Source organism: Rhipicephalus sanguineus, chromosome 4 (assembly GCF_013339695.2).
Source record: "Rhipicephalus sanguineus isolate Rsan-2018 chromosome 4, BIME_Rsan_1.4, whole genome shotgun sequence".
In the NCBI taxonomy this organism is placed as follows: Eukaryota; Metazoa; Arthropoda; class Arachnida; order Ixodida; family Ixodidae; genus Rhipicephalus; species Rhipicephalus sanguineus.
Window position 1 is genome coordinate 42,878,162 of NC_051179.1, and position 16,695 is coordinate 42,894,856.

Genomic DNA, 16,695 nt, shown 5'->3' on the forward strand with positions numbered 1-16,695 from the left:
ATAAGCAAGAGACGAGCATATATCAGCCCTTATGGCACAGCATCATAGCATCATAGGAGAACATCATAGCAGAGCATTAGCCAAGCCTCTGTATCCCTCCATGAAAAAGAGATAATGTTCTTGACCGCTCATAGGATATAAAAATAAAATCACATGCATCAGCAATGGGCTGTCCAGCAGGCCCACGAGGCGGCCGCCAGGTATTCTCTGTCGGTCCCTACGTGGGAGACGCCCGCTACGCGCTGAGCGCGTTCTGCAGGACGTAAATAAAGTTTTTCCAATCCAATCCAATCTGCTTCATATTGTTCTGGACACGTGTCCATGTATGCGCATGAGTAGTTCCTAGAAGGTTCTTCGCGTATATGTTGTTTTTTCAATGAAATTTCAATTGATAGTCAGCGCACGTCTGTGTTTCCTCCTCCTTTTGTCTTCGTTTTATATCCGCGCTGTTCATTGACAAGACATATATAACCGCTGGAAAAAAAGAAATCAGTAATAGCTGAGGGAGGGCATGGTCACACGTATGACAAAATCTATCTATCTATCTATCTATCTATCTATCTATCTATCTATCTATCTATCTATCTATCTATCTATCTATCTATCTATCTATCTATCTATCTATCTATCTATCTATCTATCTATCTATCTATCTATCTATCTGTCTATGACTGTACGAATAATTAACAGGTCATGGCCGGAATAACGTGTCATGCCTCTCGCGTACGTCGTGAAACCCTACCTCCCAGTCAAGTGTGGCGCATACAGACGAACCCTGATATGACGAATTATCGGTTATAGCGAACTAAATACGAACTTTGGTTGGCCACACTTTATTTGTGTAAACGACGTTGGGCAGGTGCTTCTCAGCGATAAAGAGGGAAAGAAAATATGTTCTGCGTCCCTCTTTCTCGCGCTTATCAATCGACTCCACTCCATCACTCTCTTCCGCCACATTATGCATCCCTATCCTTGTTACGCCTCTATCATTTGCGTTCACTCCTATATCATACGATTGCTTTCAAAGCGTTCAGTTTGATGAATTTCAGAGCTCGCCAGGTTTATGTCGGGCTGACACGCAGCCTTCTTCCAGCGTCTCACTCACAGTAGTCTCCTGGCCGACCGAAGCGCCACGCTGCTTTTGGCGGCGCTCTGCGTCCCTACCATCGCTATTCGCAAGCGCACACAACCTGCTCCACCGAGGTCTCGAAGTGGAGGCGCGCGGTCGTGACGTTGGTGACGTTTCGGCTCCCCCCCTTGCCGCTCTCCGCCGCCGCTGCCCTTGCTGGAAGAGTCCTCTCCGAAGAAATGCGGCGCGCGGCCCCCGTGTGCCCGCCCCCTTGCAGCACCTTTCTACTTTTCTCCCCTCGAGCAGCGAGCAATCGGCGGCGAGCAGAGAGGCAGCGGCAGCAGCAGCAGTGCGAGCAGTGCTCCTGACGTATTGTCTGTTTTTGTGCGTGATCCGCGCGGCGGCGTGTGTGGTGGTGCACGATGACAGAAGACAGCGGGCCTTCGCCGTGGGGAACCGGCCCCCGCCCAAGCGGTGACGACGCGTCGTTGCCCCGTGCTTCCTCGGCGTGGTGCGAGCAGTGACTTCGACGAATACGTGCCCCGCAAACATGGCTGCCGCCGAAGTTGTCGTCGTCTTCGGCGACCACGGAGGATCCGCGCCAGTGGTAGTGATTCCTGTGGTTCCTCTCCGCTCCAGCAGCAGCAGCCGCCGGCAGGACACGTTGGAATTGTTGTGCGCCGCTGGTGCCGCCGACGCCGCAGGCGACGGCGTCGCCACTCGGCGAGTGACGGCAACGCGCGACGACGGAAGCTTAGGTCCAGAATGACGTGCTCGTCGCGACTGGGCTTACGTAAACGCGTTTCGGAACCATCACCACCATGGAGACGCTGTCGCAGCGCGACATCGAACAGGTGAGTGTGTGTGTGTTTGTGTTGAGCTGCTGCCACGGCCCACCGCGCGCTTCCTTGGCGAGGTCGCCGATCCGAGGGGCAAACCACCTCCGCGTGCCGCCACACCTGTTGATTCGCGCTGTTCGCTTGGTCCGCTGCACCGAGTTCGTCGATACGTCTACTTTGATTGCGTTCCTGTATAGGTTTCTAACGTGGAGTACACATTCAGTCAACTTGACTCAACGCAGCGAAAGAAGTTCCTTGCTCGTTCTGCGTCAATGTGCGTTCAAGTTGTTCGGAACACGTCACAGTTTAATGTTTCAAACGCGGCTACCGAAACCACAAATACACTACGACACGAAGACAACGTATATACTACGCTTTCCGAAGAGTTCATTGCGCTGATCGTGCCGATCGGTCTGCGTGCTTCGAGCTAATGCGTACTTCACTGCGCAGCACCTGCTGTCGTAGCGTAGCGGCTGAGGTGTTGCGCCGCTGAGGTATAAGGACGCGGGTTCGATTCCCAGCCACGGTAGCCGCATTTCGATGGAGGGCGAAATGCGAGAACACACGCGTACTTAGAACGTTAAATAACCCCAGGGGTTCAAATTTAATCCTACTGCAAGCCGGCCTTGGCTACAATGTCACGACCAGCTATAACTGCTGTATACACGATAACAAATTCCACAAGACGCTGCTTCAATTCATACACAACACGAGCCTTACAACACACATCTAATACACGTATACACACAAATTATGCTTTAATTGCAAGCCTTATCGCAATAACAATAAAAGAATGTAATCCGGTGTCCTCCCTCCGCGATGTGTCTCGTTATCATTTCGTGGTGTTGGGTGGTTAAACTCTAGATTTTTTCTTCTTCTTCTTATTTACGTACTAAACGTGATCTGTCCAGCACAGTTGCGTGTGTGCTGTTGCGAGTCGTAATCTTTAGTGACGGCCACAGAGTATCGTTTCTCCACACCTCGTGCTTGTTTGCCCTAGACGAACGCTGCTGGTGTTACGTAAAACATCTGAGCCTGCGCTTCTTCCGTTGCAAGGTACAACTCGAGAGAGAGAGAGCTCTCGGCGTCGTCAGCTACTGCAAACAGACGCGGACAGTATCATCCTCCAAATACGTTGACACTCACTGCCAGCTACTCATACTCAAAGCGAATGAAGCCGCGTTCGCTGTTTCGCATCGCTCAAAGGCAAGGCGAGGCACGGGACAGCTTGACAGAAAGCTCAGAACGACGGAAAACATTCGCCACCTCCATACGTGCATTCCTCTCCGTTCCTGCGCGTTGCCTTGGGGTGACATCAAGATAAACGGAAGATGTAGGTCTTCGTGTATTTTTTGCTGATGTTGAATTGACTGGCGCAAACACTAAGACAGGGACAAGGAGCAGTAGACGCGGACAAGCGTTTTGTGTTCCTTGTCCTTGTGTTGGTGTTTGCGCCCAACAGCAGACTCTACGAAGAGTATTTTTTTGCTCGCTGCAACTATTATTTGTAATGGAAACCTCACTGCTGAGCGTATCGCACGTTACTGTTGAAGCGTGCTTCGTTGGGGCTGTGCTTTCTTTCTTTTTTTGTACACGTGCAAAGCAAAGAAAGCAGCCGGCCTGTGTTTTTACGGGTCGGGGAGCGATGACGGGGTGGCTGTGCGGAGCCGTCCCGCGGCCGCTCGCATTCCTCAGGGCCGTCCGTTGCGAGGAGTCGTCTCAGGCGGCGCTCCTCGGAAGGAGGTAGGCAAGCAAAGCAGGGCCGGGCGGCGACGGCGAGGAGGAAGTTGAAGAAGAGGAGGAAGAAGATCGGCGGCAGCGGGGGCCACCTCCATTCATACCTGAAATTCCGACTTGATTGCTCGCCCGGCGCGCGATAGGCCTTCGCAGGCAGGCGCGATCCCTTGTGCGCCTTCCTTCCTTGACTGACAGCTTGCGGTGGTTTTTGCGCCACCCCTCTTATTGTTGCTGCTGCAAGGGCTCGCAGAAAATACGTAACCCCTGGGCTGTTGGTAGCTGGCTCGGTGCTTTTCGCTGCTGAAGTCCCAAGCTTGCTGACCGAGAGTTAGGCTGCTCTCTTCTTCGCTCGTCGTCTGTTCGGCAGCGTCGTCTGCTTCGCAGATGCTGTCTGATCCATGCGTCGCCGCAGTGCCGCACTTCTTCGCGTTGTACATGATGATCGGTGATCGTATAACGATTTAGTTGCGCGGTTTGACTTTAATTCATACATTAGCGAGAAAGGAGCTGCGCACAGCGACGGAAATACGTAGACGACACAAAGGCTGCGTTGCTGTGGTCTTGTTACCTTAACTTCTTGATGGTAATCTTCCTTTGGTCACTTTAATCGCAATGTTGCGTTTTAACCACATAGTCGTGCGTTCTGTGCTGCGAATGCTTATTCAAGCATTAAACACATCATAGAGATGAAAAAAAGAGGACCTCACTGAAGCGTATTTTCTTATCTATACAAGTTCGTAACTGTTTGCTTCAATCTCGCTCATAACAACCGATTTTCGACACACTTCGTGAAACAAAAGAAAGACAGTCAGAATAGAGGACATAACACCTAACAGCCACTAGACTTCCACTTGCTTTGATTTAAGCGATGGTATTAAAAACCATCGCTTCTTCGATGGTTTTCAAACGCGATTATTGGTATACACTACAGGTCACTTTCATTCGACAACGCAATGTACAGCGTCGACCACATCTAACGTGAATGCCTCATTAGTAATCAAGCCTGTAAAACTAGAAGGTTTATTCTACTTCACGAGGGAAATCTTCGTTATATGACACCCAATCACGGTGTCGATAAACGCCCAATAATGGTTTTCAGAATTATGTGTTAAACATGAGCTTATACGAGTTCTTGAATACCAACCAGGTGTTCACCTTACGGGTGGACGATCCTGCACATACTCAAGGTTAGCAGAGTGCTTGATGAATTGGACTTGCCTCGAGTAAGCAAGCGTGGTAATCGACGGAAACGCGGCAGAACGCCTGCAAAAAGAAAGCAAATAATAAACCTCGCAATCGAGCCGATATGTGGAGAATGTTTAAGGAGTGGTCATGGGTGGGTGATAAAACTAAAAAACAAAAACAAAAATACAGTCGTCGCTGCGCGAATCGACGACCATGACAAGCTAAAGCGTGTGTATATGTATACATGACATGTGTGGATGGAGACTGGCGCGGATTTTTTTAGCGTTTGCATGCCGGTCGCAAATTAGCTTCGGAGCTGCAGCAATAAGGTCGCGGCCGACGACGCTTGAGCTGAGACTAATACGAGCCGCACCTTCGCAGTATAGACGGGATTGCGTTAACCTATTTCGCGGCTTTTACGAGCCTATATACCCACGGTGGTTGTGGGTTAACGGCTACGTCGTCTCGATTGCTATAGGCACAATGGCGCGGGTTCGATTCCCATGCCCCGGCGACTGCATTTCGCCGAAGGCGTAATGCAATATATATATATATATATATATATATATATATATATATATATATATATATATATATATATATATATATATATATATATATATATATATATATATATATATATATATATATAATAAAGGCCCGTCTACTCAGACATAGGTGCATGGTTAAAAAAAAGAGAAAAATTCAGAGCCCTTTTACTGCTCTGAACATGGAAGCCAGCGAAGCCGTGGCTATATGGTGGGTTTGGTATAGTGAATATTGCTATAGTGAATATATGTATTATCATAATCGACTATAATGAGCTAATAGAAAGACGTACACTAAAAGATCCCCTTGTTTCTTTTGCACATGACGCGTATCACCTCATCAACGGGGGTTTCAAAATGAAGTCCAGCAGTACACAAGAAACCCCGTTGTTTTGAAAGTACAAAAAGCTCACAGACGATTACGGTACTGCCTAATGCGAATTCTGAGCGCAGCTTCGTGTTGGGGCAACACCAACTGCGTTTGAAGTTTTGGCTATCCGCGCTTGTAGCAATATAACCATCGTTACACATTTCCACAGAAACTACCAGCGCTCGAGTGCTATACGCACACCACTGTGTCCATTGCAGGCGTCGCGAACCAAGCGAAACGCCGACAGCCCCGTTAGGACAAGCGAAGCCAGCCACAGTGCACGTGCCAGCCCTGCATGCGCACGAGCTCCAACCGAGGGTCCAGCGCGCGTGACGAAGGAAGAAAGCGAGGTTCGAGACCAGTGGCTCGTGATATCGACAGACTGCGCGTTCGCTCTCTTGCGCCCTCGTTCGCTCTATGTCGCACACGTTTGCTCTATCGGTTATGCCGACGACGACAACGCCAACGGCGACGCCGCTCAACGCAGGAACGAGCGCCTATGAGCTGCGCTCTGAAATGGCATGACGTTCATTTGTTATGCAAGTGGTCTTGTCTTTAAGGCAAAATTGTTCACGTCATTCTGCCAAGTCGGCGAAATCATACACCTTTATGTTTACTTTTACGCCATGTCCATTTTTTTCGACGCAGAAACGCCGGATTGGTCGAGTTAATAGGTTAGGCGAAAATTGTTGTTCTAGACGTATTTCGCCCGCGGACGCGATCTTCCAGAACCTAGCCATATACGCATACACTGTTGCTGTAAAAGCGGCCAACATCTGCTAAGACTTTTCTTTTTGTCTAAGACGATGGGGAAATTCCGTCTTCGTGCAAGGTAGTGTACAGTTAGTTTCACTACGAAACGACTTGTAATATCCTAACTAATTGGAAACTTAAGCAATGCTTTTCCCGACACCCCCGCATATATTATCTTCATGTTAGATTACTTTAGACGAATGTTGTACTCCACGCACTTGATTAGCGCACCCTGAAGTTGGACCTGTGCCTGGGTCACGCCCATACTGTAATGCCTAGAATACACCCATGCCCCTATATACATGTGGTTTTTGAATACCGTACACCGAAAAGATGGATGCCTCGCATTTGACTTCGACTTCGTTCGGGCGTTCCGAGGAATGAAAAGGCGAACTGCAGACTTCGAAAGCCTGCTCACGAATGATATAATTAAAACCACTTACGTATAACGAGAAGAGGAATGCTAGTATCGCTCTTCGAAAGCTGCAGGCCTGAAATCAACGGAACCAGTTATTCTTGAGGCCTCTACTATCGGATACAGCCACATGGGATGTCTTCTTCGCCATCGAAGTTATCATAGAGACTTAAAGAATGTCTTGATAAATTATTCAGGCTTTAAATATTCCATTGCTAATAATTTGTAATTCAAATTAATATATTATTTAGCTACAGCATCTATAGTGCTACCCTACAGAACTTACAAGAAAAAAAATCACAGCATATACACGATGTGAATGATGACGAGTGGGCGAAGCTCCGGAGGATCATTAACCGTGAATCCCCCCGTACATTACCCACTCGATCATGCAAAGACGCGACAACACGTGTGTACAGTGTATGCAAAGTTATTTATTAATCACACTAGGTATATGGTGCTGAGATGTGGGCGGCGTTTTCCTTTCATTATGACCGCCTTATGATCGGTGAAATGTAAAGCCAAAGGTTCTTGTATGGGATGCAACCTGAAATTTGAGAACACGAGGTCAATGCAAGTCCCTCTGATCGTTGTCGGTTGTTTACGATCACACGATATACATCTTAAAGCATATCGCGATGTCATATGTTGTATGAACCAGTCATCTTCCATGATATTTACATTGAAATCACCGGTCAGTATGGAAGGGTCATTCTTCTATTGAGTATCATAATCACGCAGTGCTAAATCAATGTATTTAGTTACTCTGCTTCGAGGGAGATTCGGGGCAGGTACCTTGTCATTACAACTGTTCCATTTGATAGTTTTATCGCAGCGTGTTCGCCGTTGTGACTCCGATTGGTCATTGGTAGGTTGAGATCCACCGCGGTCTCTGACTATACTCGTAGACGACGGACGAGTAGGTTCCTCCTTGCGATTTGTGCACGGTAATCGCACTCGCTTGAACCAATAGAAACTGCCTTCGTTTGCATGCAGCGCCCGTCCTGCGATCTAAGGTTAACGTAGCCGCTCGAGGTCCAGTGAGGATCCATGTAGAGCCCACATCATGGCCATTTTGCATCGCCTCGTTTACCATTCGTCTCGAACAAAGGCGAGAGAGCTTTCCCGTTGCCGAATCACTTCTTGGTCTTCCTCGCCAACCAGAGAACGCGCCGAGAGCGAGCGCTTCCAGTATAGCGTGTCACAACGAGGGAGGGATGGCTCGATCCTAAGGAGCTTCGCCCCTAAAAATCCATCCACTAGTTGGCCAATCCCCTGCATTGCGCATGAGCCATTTTTCAAATATGAGCCATTGTTGTGTATCACTGTGCTGCCAGTGATATACAACACGAACGGTTTATCTCTGGTTGGACGACACGATATCGTATAGTTCTGTAGTCAGTAACCATTTAATCGCTCAACAGGCCTCTCGATGGTTCGCACTGACGTCATCTCAGCCGCCATGTTGGAGGTCCAGCGATGTCATTTATAAAGTTGCGTCTGTAGCAGTCTGTTAACGCGGTGGTTTTGCTGCGTAAGTTCTCGCGCACACGCCAGCAGCGTTCAGATTGCGTCTCGGTGAGCAGGTTGCTCGCAGCACTGAACATGATACACTGACAGCACTCCGCAGCCACCATGTTGGAGCACCAGCACGGTGGCACGCTGCGTGTCTGACATGTGCAAGGTATCTATATAGAGTTAGTGCGTCGCACCGCCGTGGTATAATGTGCCCCTAAACCACTCAGAGTTCAGAGGCGAGTGAGTAGTTTGTGGACAGTGTAGTACTAAGCGTTGAGCCGATCAGTATTTCGCGCTCTTCGGCTACACGCTGTCATATCCGCTTGCGCAGTCAAAAAAAAAAAAACATAACGAAGTGAATACAGTTTATCACGCACGATAGTCGTGCGAGACAAGGCAGAGCGGGCGTGCGACTGCATGGCAATTGCAGGGTAGGAAACTATTCACAACTGATATCCTTCGTATGTGCACCAGTCGAGAGCTTATTTCCTCATGACGTCACGAATTGCTCCGAAAGGACGGGGAACGCCAAGGATAGAATAACAAGCTCGTTCTCTATATTTTCAGAGGTTGCTTAGAGCTCCTTTAAGCAATTCTGCGACTTTAATTTTGAATTTACGTATAACTGAACTGCACTACACCATAGCGTACACGCCGGTAATCGTTACCGCTGAGCGTTTTCTTCTTTTCTCGCTGGAATCTCCGGAGCTCATCTATTTTCCGACTGCACGCTCGAGGCCATCCATATTCCATCCATCCTTGTTCCAGCGCTCCGGGCGACGGCTTCTCGGCCAAGGCTGTCAGTCCGAAGGCGCGGCCAGCTGACGAACGAACGGCCGTCCGAAGAGGCGTTGTCCGAACGCGCACTTGCACACGGCGCGCGACGTAAACCGAGTAGCGATGGCTGGTGTGTGATGTCTCTATGTTCGTACATGCCACCCCGGAATAAGAAATCTCTTGCCACTGCTGAGCTCTCTCTCCCTTTTCAATGCAGTGTCTTCATAGACCCCTCCCGCCCGCCTTTAACGAAGTACGATAGATTGTGTTTGTTTGTCCGCAAACTTCTCAAGAGTTTACGGATTACCGGACGTGCAAACGTGATTGTCCAGAACGGTTGCATTACCTGACGGCGCGTTGGTCGAACATGCAGATGCGGGACTATTACTAATAATAATTGTTGGGGATTTATACGTCCCAAAACCACGATATGATTACGAAGGACGCCGTCGGAGGAGGATTCCGAAAATTTCGACCATGCACGTGGGGTTCTTTAGCGTGCACCTAAATCTAAGAACACGCCGGGTCTCTAGCACCTCGCCTCCATCGAACTGCGGCCTCCGAGGCCGGGATTCGATCCCGCGACCTACGGGTCAGCAGTCGAGCACCATAACCGCTATATAGACCATTGCGGCGGGTTATTATTTTTATGTACAACTGCCAGATCATTAACTAGACGCTGTTGTTTCGAACCACGGCTTGTACTTGCGAGGGCGGGTGGTTCAGAACGCTACGTTGCGTCACATAAAATAGTACTTGGTCTCTCAGTGAACTGGCGCAATCCACTTTGGGGAATCAGCCATGAAACGGACGAAAGATCGGTCGTAAAGAACTTGAACAAAAAGAGTGAAATAAAATCGAAACGCAACCAATATGCGCTTCCCCACGAACTGTACGTCTTATTATTACTCTTCTTCGTCCTTCGTATTGTACATTGGGAGATGAGTTACATGTACTGTACACCTGCAACGATGCACTGTACCAGGAACTCTCTTCTTTCGTATTGCCCACGCACAGTTGAGTCGGACCATCCGTACAACGCGGTGCGTCCTCTCAGATGAAGAAGAAGAAGGGTATTATGCGCAGGCGCACGCGACGGCACTTTGCATTTATGATCTCGAGGCTTTCGCCGACGGTGCCTCCGACAAACGCTTCCGGCGCTTCATCTGAACAGATCGCTTCCACTTGGAGGAAAAAGAAGAAGAAGGCATGCGAAGTCTCTGCGATGATACCGGCCTCACTATACGGTGCAGATTGGCGGCTGCTGTTCCGCTGCTGCAACCACGGCTTCTTCCCGAGAACGCTTGCGCGCGCGCGCGCGCATACACACGCATATCAAATTAGGATCTCGGAAGCCTTCCACCATCTGCGTATACACTGCACGCGCGCGCGTGTTTGTGCGCCGCATACTTCTTCTTCTTCTTCTCGTTATTGTAGTTTTATTGTTTTGTTTCTGGGTCCGCCGTTAGGGAGCCATCAATGCGCCGCTCAGCGCGAGGGTGCGTTATTCGGCGCGCCGTGTGAGGCGCGATTTATCAAGGCAACGCTGACGGATGGCGCCCCCCTCGTGAGCCTAGCCCTTCCTCTAAGTCGTTCTTATTTATATTCTTGTTTCTCGTTCGTTAGTTTGGGTGCTTCCTTCGGTGGCTGATGGACGTGGCGGGTTGCGGAAGGTCGACGAGCCGTTGCCGTCTGTTTTCGCCGTGCACTGAAGCAGACGACGTTTCGTGAGCTAAAGGGTCGACAGGGGTCGCTGTTCTGCGGGAAAAGAAGAGAAAGGCTTACCTCGCTGCTCGCTACGCATATGTATAGGCAGAAAGAAAGGATAGGGAAAGAGAGGGAGAGAGGGAACATGAACACTAATGAAAGAAGGTGGATAGGCCTGCCTGAGTGCTGCCACTCAAGTATGGTATAGTGTCTAGTACACTATACACCCAAGCCTGCTACTCTACGCTATGGGTAATGGGTTTGAGGGAACAAGAGATATGGTAAATATATAATCTAGTGACGACGTGGATAGTTATGATGACAGCTCTTGCGCAGTGTATTGATCACGTGCAACTTGCACGGCGCATGCACCTTGGAGAAGAATGGTTGAGGCTGCAGTTCGGTGTTTTGTCACGAGACTGTCATACGACATGCACGATTTTCGCAGCTGTTCTCACTACCAGGACCATTTACACTCTATATAGCGGGGTAACAGGGAGGACATTGGGAGCTGTACACGATTCTTCATTCGAACCTTTGCGATTTCGGTTCTTCTTGTCTCAGACTATTGGATTATTATTCTCTTTTCATCACTGTTATCATACTGTACGTCAACGAGATGATCCTGTTGAGATCCACGTCTCGGTGATAGGGTGCAATAGTACTCTCTTGAGAAGCATCGGAAAAGAACAAATTAGTCCTGGAAGGAGTAACCGCGCCATAGGGAGTAACAGTTCATCTCCTCTTCCCTCAAATGCTCTCCAAAAGGGCTATAACCACAACAGCCCATTTACTCCTTTGTTGGGTGCATGGTTTATCACCGCTATCACCTGTCACTCCGGCTAACGAAAATAGCATGATGTGCAACACGCGGCCTTTACCGTGACAGTTCTCCACACAAGTCCCAGCATCATCATCATCATTGTCTATTCGTGAACCGTTGTCGTGTGTCAACTCCTTGTCGGCGGTCTTTGGTATTACGTGTCCGGCCCTTTCTTTCGCCAAGTACACGCCGGTGGCTTTGTCGACATTCGACACGCACTTATGACGTAGCACCGCCGGTGGTTTCAAAGGATTCGCCTTCCCATGCTGCTCTCGCCAAGTGATGGAGCGTGGCGTTGTGTGAACAGATGGGGGTCTATATCGGAGCGGCGCGTCTTGTCTGCGCGTGTTCGCTTTATTCATCTCCGAAGAGGAAAAAAAAAAAAAAAGCTTGTCAAAACGGACGAGAAACACGCCGCACGCAACAAGCAACACCGCCGAACAACGTGCCACTGACTGCTGTTCAGTTGCCGGGCCAGCGCATGATCGTCCGTTGCCCGACCTTGCATTGCCTGCCGGCCGCCGCGCTTTTTCGGCTTGTCATGGCGTGGCTTCTGTCTCGCCGGCGGCGACGCACACGCGCCTTGTGACGGCTTCTTTATAGCCGCCGTCGTCGCCTTCGTCGTCTGCTCGGAAGAGCAGACGACACCGCAGGAAAAGGGGTGCTGTGTCTGTTTTGTCGTCTGCACCTCTATTCGGTACTGCGCACACGCTCTCTAACCCTTCTCCCTCCCACCCCTCTGCTTTTCCTACCCCAACCTCTTGAACTTCCACATGTAGTTATGTGTTATGTAGTACGGGCACGTTTGTGTTGGCGCGGCGGGCCATAACTCGCCCCAGAATGGCTTCCACCACCCCTTTCAGGCCCCGGCTTGCCTTTCTCCTATGCTGTTCCGGTCTCTCTCTCTCTCTCTCTTGTGCGTGGGGCTCTCTCCTTGCCGTTTGATTTAGGGAAGGGAGCCGCCATAGCGACGTGCTGGCTGCTAGCCGGCGGCTACGTGTTGCACGAGTCGCGAGCCGGAACTGTATCCAGTCTGCTCTCGCCCAGCGTCGTCACGACAGGTGCGGAATCAGATCGGAAAAGATGATTTCTGCTGCTCGGCACATGTCCCGTCTGCTGGTGCCGGCCGGCGCAGCTTCCGCCATGATTAACAGGGAAGACGATCGGCGAGACATTCGAGAGAGTGGTCGGTCAAGAGATCTCCGATGGAAGGCCCCTCTCCTGTCATGCCATTAATTTCAGTACGGCAGGCAGTGTTCTTCCCCTGTGGGGTTCGCTCTGCATCGGAGCAACGACGCGTTGCGGTGAAGCCCGGCGCTAGGCCGCAGTGTTTGGCTGCACGCTTGCCTTCCTTACTCGTTGTACTAGATCTGCAAATCATTTCGCGCAATCAATGTATAGGCCATGCATTGCACGTAACATTGAGGCGTTTGTAGGAAGTTAACGTCGCGCGCTTGCTTGACTACCGTTAGCAAGTACATTACACGGACTACTGTAAAGCTTTTTAAAGCGAGGTTCTGGTGGATCGCGTCAGTAGACAAAGGAAGCGTAGAAAAACAATTTTCGGCGCCCCTCGCCACCGCCGATGCCTCTTTCACAAGTGTAGCGTTACTCGGCGGCGGCGCTTCCCCACCCGTCGTTGTGCTCTTTTGTCTCGTGACGTAGATCGCGCTGTTATCAGTAGTTGCCCTTTGCACTCGATATCTTTAGGAGCGAAAAGAACGGGAATTGAAGGAGCGCCAACGCGCGCGCAAGCGCTAATGTGTGCGAAAACAATGTGAAGCCGCTGCCGCAGCCCCGCTGGCTTCTATCTACACACTAGTAGAAAAGCTCCGTTTTTTTTCTTTTTTTTGTGTGTGTGTGACGGAATTGTACAGGCGATCGTCTGTAAAGAGATTGAGGGTTGTCGATTACGTGGGAGGCTGTCGATAAGGTGGTAATACCTGTCCGCGCGCGAGCCTCCCGGATTAAAGTGGTCTGGCCGTCTGACTGTTGTCCGAGTCCCGTCCGTCGTGCGCATTCGATAAGAGGCTATAGGAGCAGTGCGAACGCGGTCATAAACCTTCAGCGTTCACACTACATAAACAGCCGCAGCGGAGTGCGTCGTTTGGCTGTCGAATAGCAAACCGTGCTATAAATGACGCCATACATAGTACTTGAAAGATAGGACTTGCGCTATTTATGGCAAAGGACCAACTAGCCCAAAAATTACGTACTCCTTAGCAAGCGGTGTCCCAGTTTCGTCGCTGTCAGTGCAAATTTTCTTTTCTTTAAAGGAGAGACGGTGATTGGATCGACTTCTCGGACGTAATAACAGCGGCTCGATCGTATAGCCCGCATCCCTCGACAGATACCGGCGTTTAATGGCGTTCTGCATATCGTGTTCCCTGTGTGCGAGACGCGCTCGCAGCACGGTGCTAAACGTTTGGAGATTTCGAGGCGCGATATATTTGTACGATGTTCTACTTCTTTTTGCGAGCATATACTTTCTCTCAATGCTATAGGATTACATCAGCTCCGACCTCTAACGTCGCGCCACATTTCGCGTCTCGTGTCTTAATAATGCGTGCGCGTCGTTCCGTGCGAGATAACGTTTACGGCGTGCTGTATATGACGTCATCCTAGCGGCCCTGTTGGAGTACCACCGCGGTGAAGATAAGCTGACGTGCATGGAAGCTGTGAGTACTCTGTTCGCGTGTATATAGGCGCGCTGTTTCTTGCTGTGATTGTTGTACAGTGATTCCACACACGCCATCCGCGTCCCGACTGCGACTCTTTGACTTTGGAGAATATTTGTGCGGCAACGAATACAATTGACTGATGTCTTTCCAGCTGATGTCAACAGACTGATGTATGTCGTAGTATGATTACAAAACCTGCGCTACAGCTACGGCTCAGCTGAAAGTGAAGCATTTGGTTCTGTCTATTAAAATACAGCGTAGTGAATCTCACAAAATGTATTTAAAAGAACATTAGTCCGGCACGAACATATGTCGTCAAAATGTATGGCGTCATTTTTATCTGTAGTGTCCGTCAAGTACCGCGGCTGTATATCTGTGTAAACGGCAACGGTATACATAATAAAAAATTAAAAAGAAAACACTGAATATTCACTAATCTTCTTGCAACCACCGACGTTATATACACTTTGCCTGCAGTCTATATGCAGACTACGCGACGAAACCGCGGCGCCTTCTCTAGTCCGGTCCACACGCGTTTCTGCATACAGCATCGACTTCTCTTACCCTTAGTGCTCGTGGCACCTTGACTTGTGCTACCGCGAGAAAAGAAAAAAAAGAAAAGAAAGAAAGCAGCCTCTCCAACGCGTCTTTCTTCTCTACTCCTTGACTCCCGCATGCGCGGTCGCACATTCAACGCCGCCGTGGATTGACAAATGGAACTCCTTTTGTGTACGCCTGTTTTTTTTCTTTTTATATGTAACCTCGTTGTCAGCAGCCAACCGCCACTGCGGTGCGTTGTGTAAACACAATACAACTCTCTCAACGCGCTCGCCTTTCCGACCCCCCCGCGGACAAACATACTTGACTTCCCGATCTATTCGGCGAGACTTATGCCTGTATCTGCCATCCAACAATAGCGCGTGCATGCACACACACACACACACGCACACACACACACACACCGCAGACTCCTCGCAAAACGTAAATAATAAGCGACAGTGAATTCTTTCCGCATCCAAGTGGAGGGCATCCCTGAACTCCGTCGCCGAAAAGGGCGATAAAATATGGGAACGCGGTGTACCGCGTTTCGTGTTTTTCTAAGGCAAGTTCAAAGCGCACTTCCGTCCTGCGTTCTTTTGCGTCTTTCGACAGAAAGGAAGGAGCTCGAGCGAAGCATTCCGTGCAAAAGTGGTGCGGGTCGCTAAGCCCAGCTTTCCCGCCTTCACGTGACCCCAGAACTCCGCCCACTTTATCTTGAGAAATGGCGCGACCTTTCTTCGGTCGCGTTGCCAACACCCTGTGGTTATGACTTCGTATTCAGCCTCTACAATGTCCCCCCCCCCCCTCTCCCTTCAATTTTCCTATTCTCAAGCACGCCTAAACAATTCCGTAGTGCACTATGATATATCACGGGGAAATCTTTCGCTTACCTCATGAAAGCCTATGATTAAATTCTTTTGCGGTGACTCAGAGCGGCTGCGGCTTTTCAGCTGCCTTGCACGAAGAGCGAACAAGGTCGCGGGTTCGTATCAAATAGAAAGCAAGGTAGGCTTGCAAATACGGACACAAGAAAAGAAACAGATCAAGCCTACATGCCAGCTTCTTTAATGGTTGCCTACCTTCTTTTATTATGAATGCTTACCAACAAGCTCAACTTTTGATCATTCAATTCATATCAAATGTCGCTTCATGGCCGCCACTGGATTCCGAAGCGCGATATGACAAAAAAAAGGGGGGGGGGTTAAGAAGGAGAAGGGAAAGGGAGTATAAGATCCATAAACTTTTAACTTAGCCTTAAGTGCACGCTTAAACAACCCGATCTCTCCACACTTATGCATGCTAGTTTTGAACTGATTCGGATAACATGTCCCCCACACTATTCCACGATGTCCATCATAGTCCTATATAGAGTTGTTAGTTTGGCAATTCGAGAACTTGCTTTAGTCAAGCGGAATCGGAGAGAGTATTCTTAACGCCACAAGACCTGACATCTAAACGACCCGAGATGAAAGATATATGAACGGTTGTCGGAGACGCCGCGACACGAACACCGAAAAGTACTTTGCAGTATCAGCAGCGTCATCGGCGTGTCGTTTAAAAAAGGGGTTTCGCTTGTTCTTACAAACTTATCTCGGCGCCTTTGACAGCGAGAGAAGCTAAGCAGCCTGTCGTGAGAGCTATACTCCGAGAAGAGTCGCCCATATATAAATACACAATCTCGAATGCGGTCGCGCGAACGAAACAATTTTGCGTGCGCGCACACGCGCGGATTT

The 16,695-nt window shown here is 49.5% G+C and overlaps 1 protein-coding gene across 1 annotated transcript in view; it reads left to right on the forward strand.

Moving 5' to 3' along the window:
• Window positions 1-1,392: 1,392 nt before the first annotated feature.
• Window positions 1,393-16,695, forward strand: part of LOC119389833 (tetratricopeptide repeat protein 28-like) — a 103,373-nt gene continuing 88,070 nt past the window's right edge. The window contains 1 exon segment of the mRNA XM_037657230.2: window positions 1,393-1,923. Within this exon segment, the coding sequence (XP_037513158.2) occupies window positions 1,891-1,923 (33 nt within the window). The 5' untranslated portion in view covers window positions 1,393-1,890.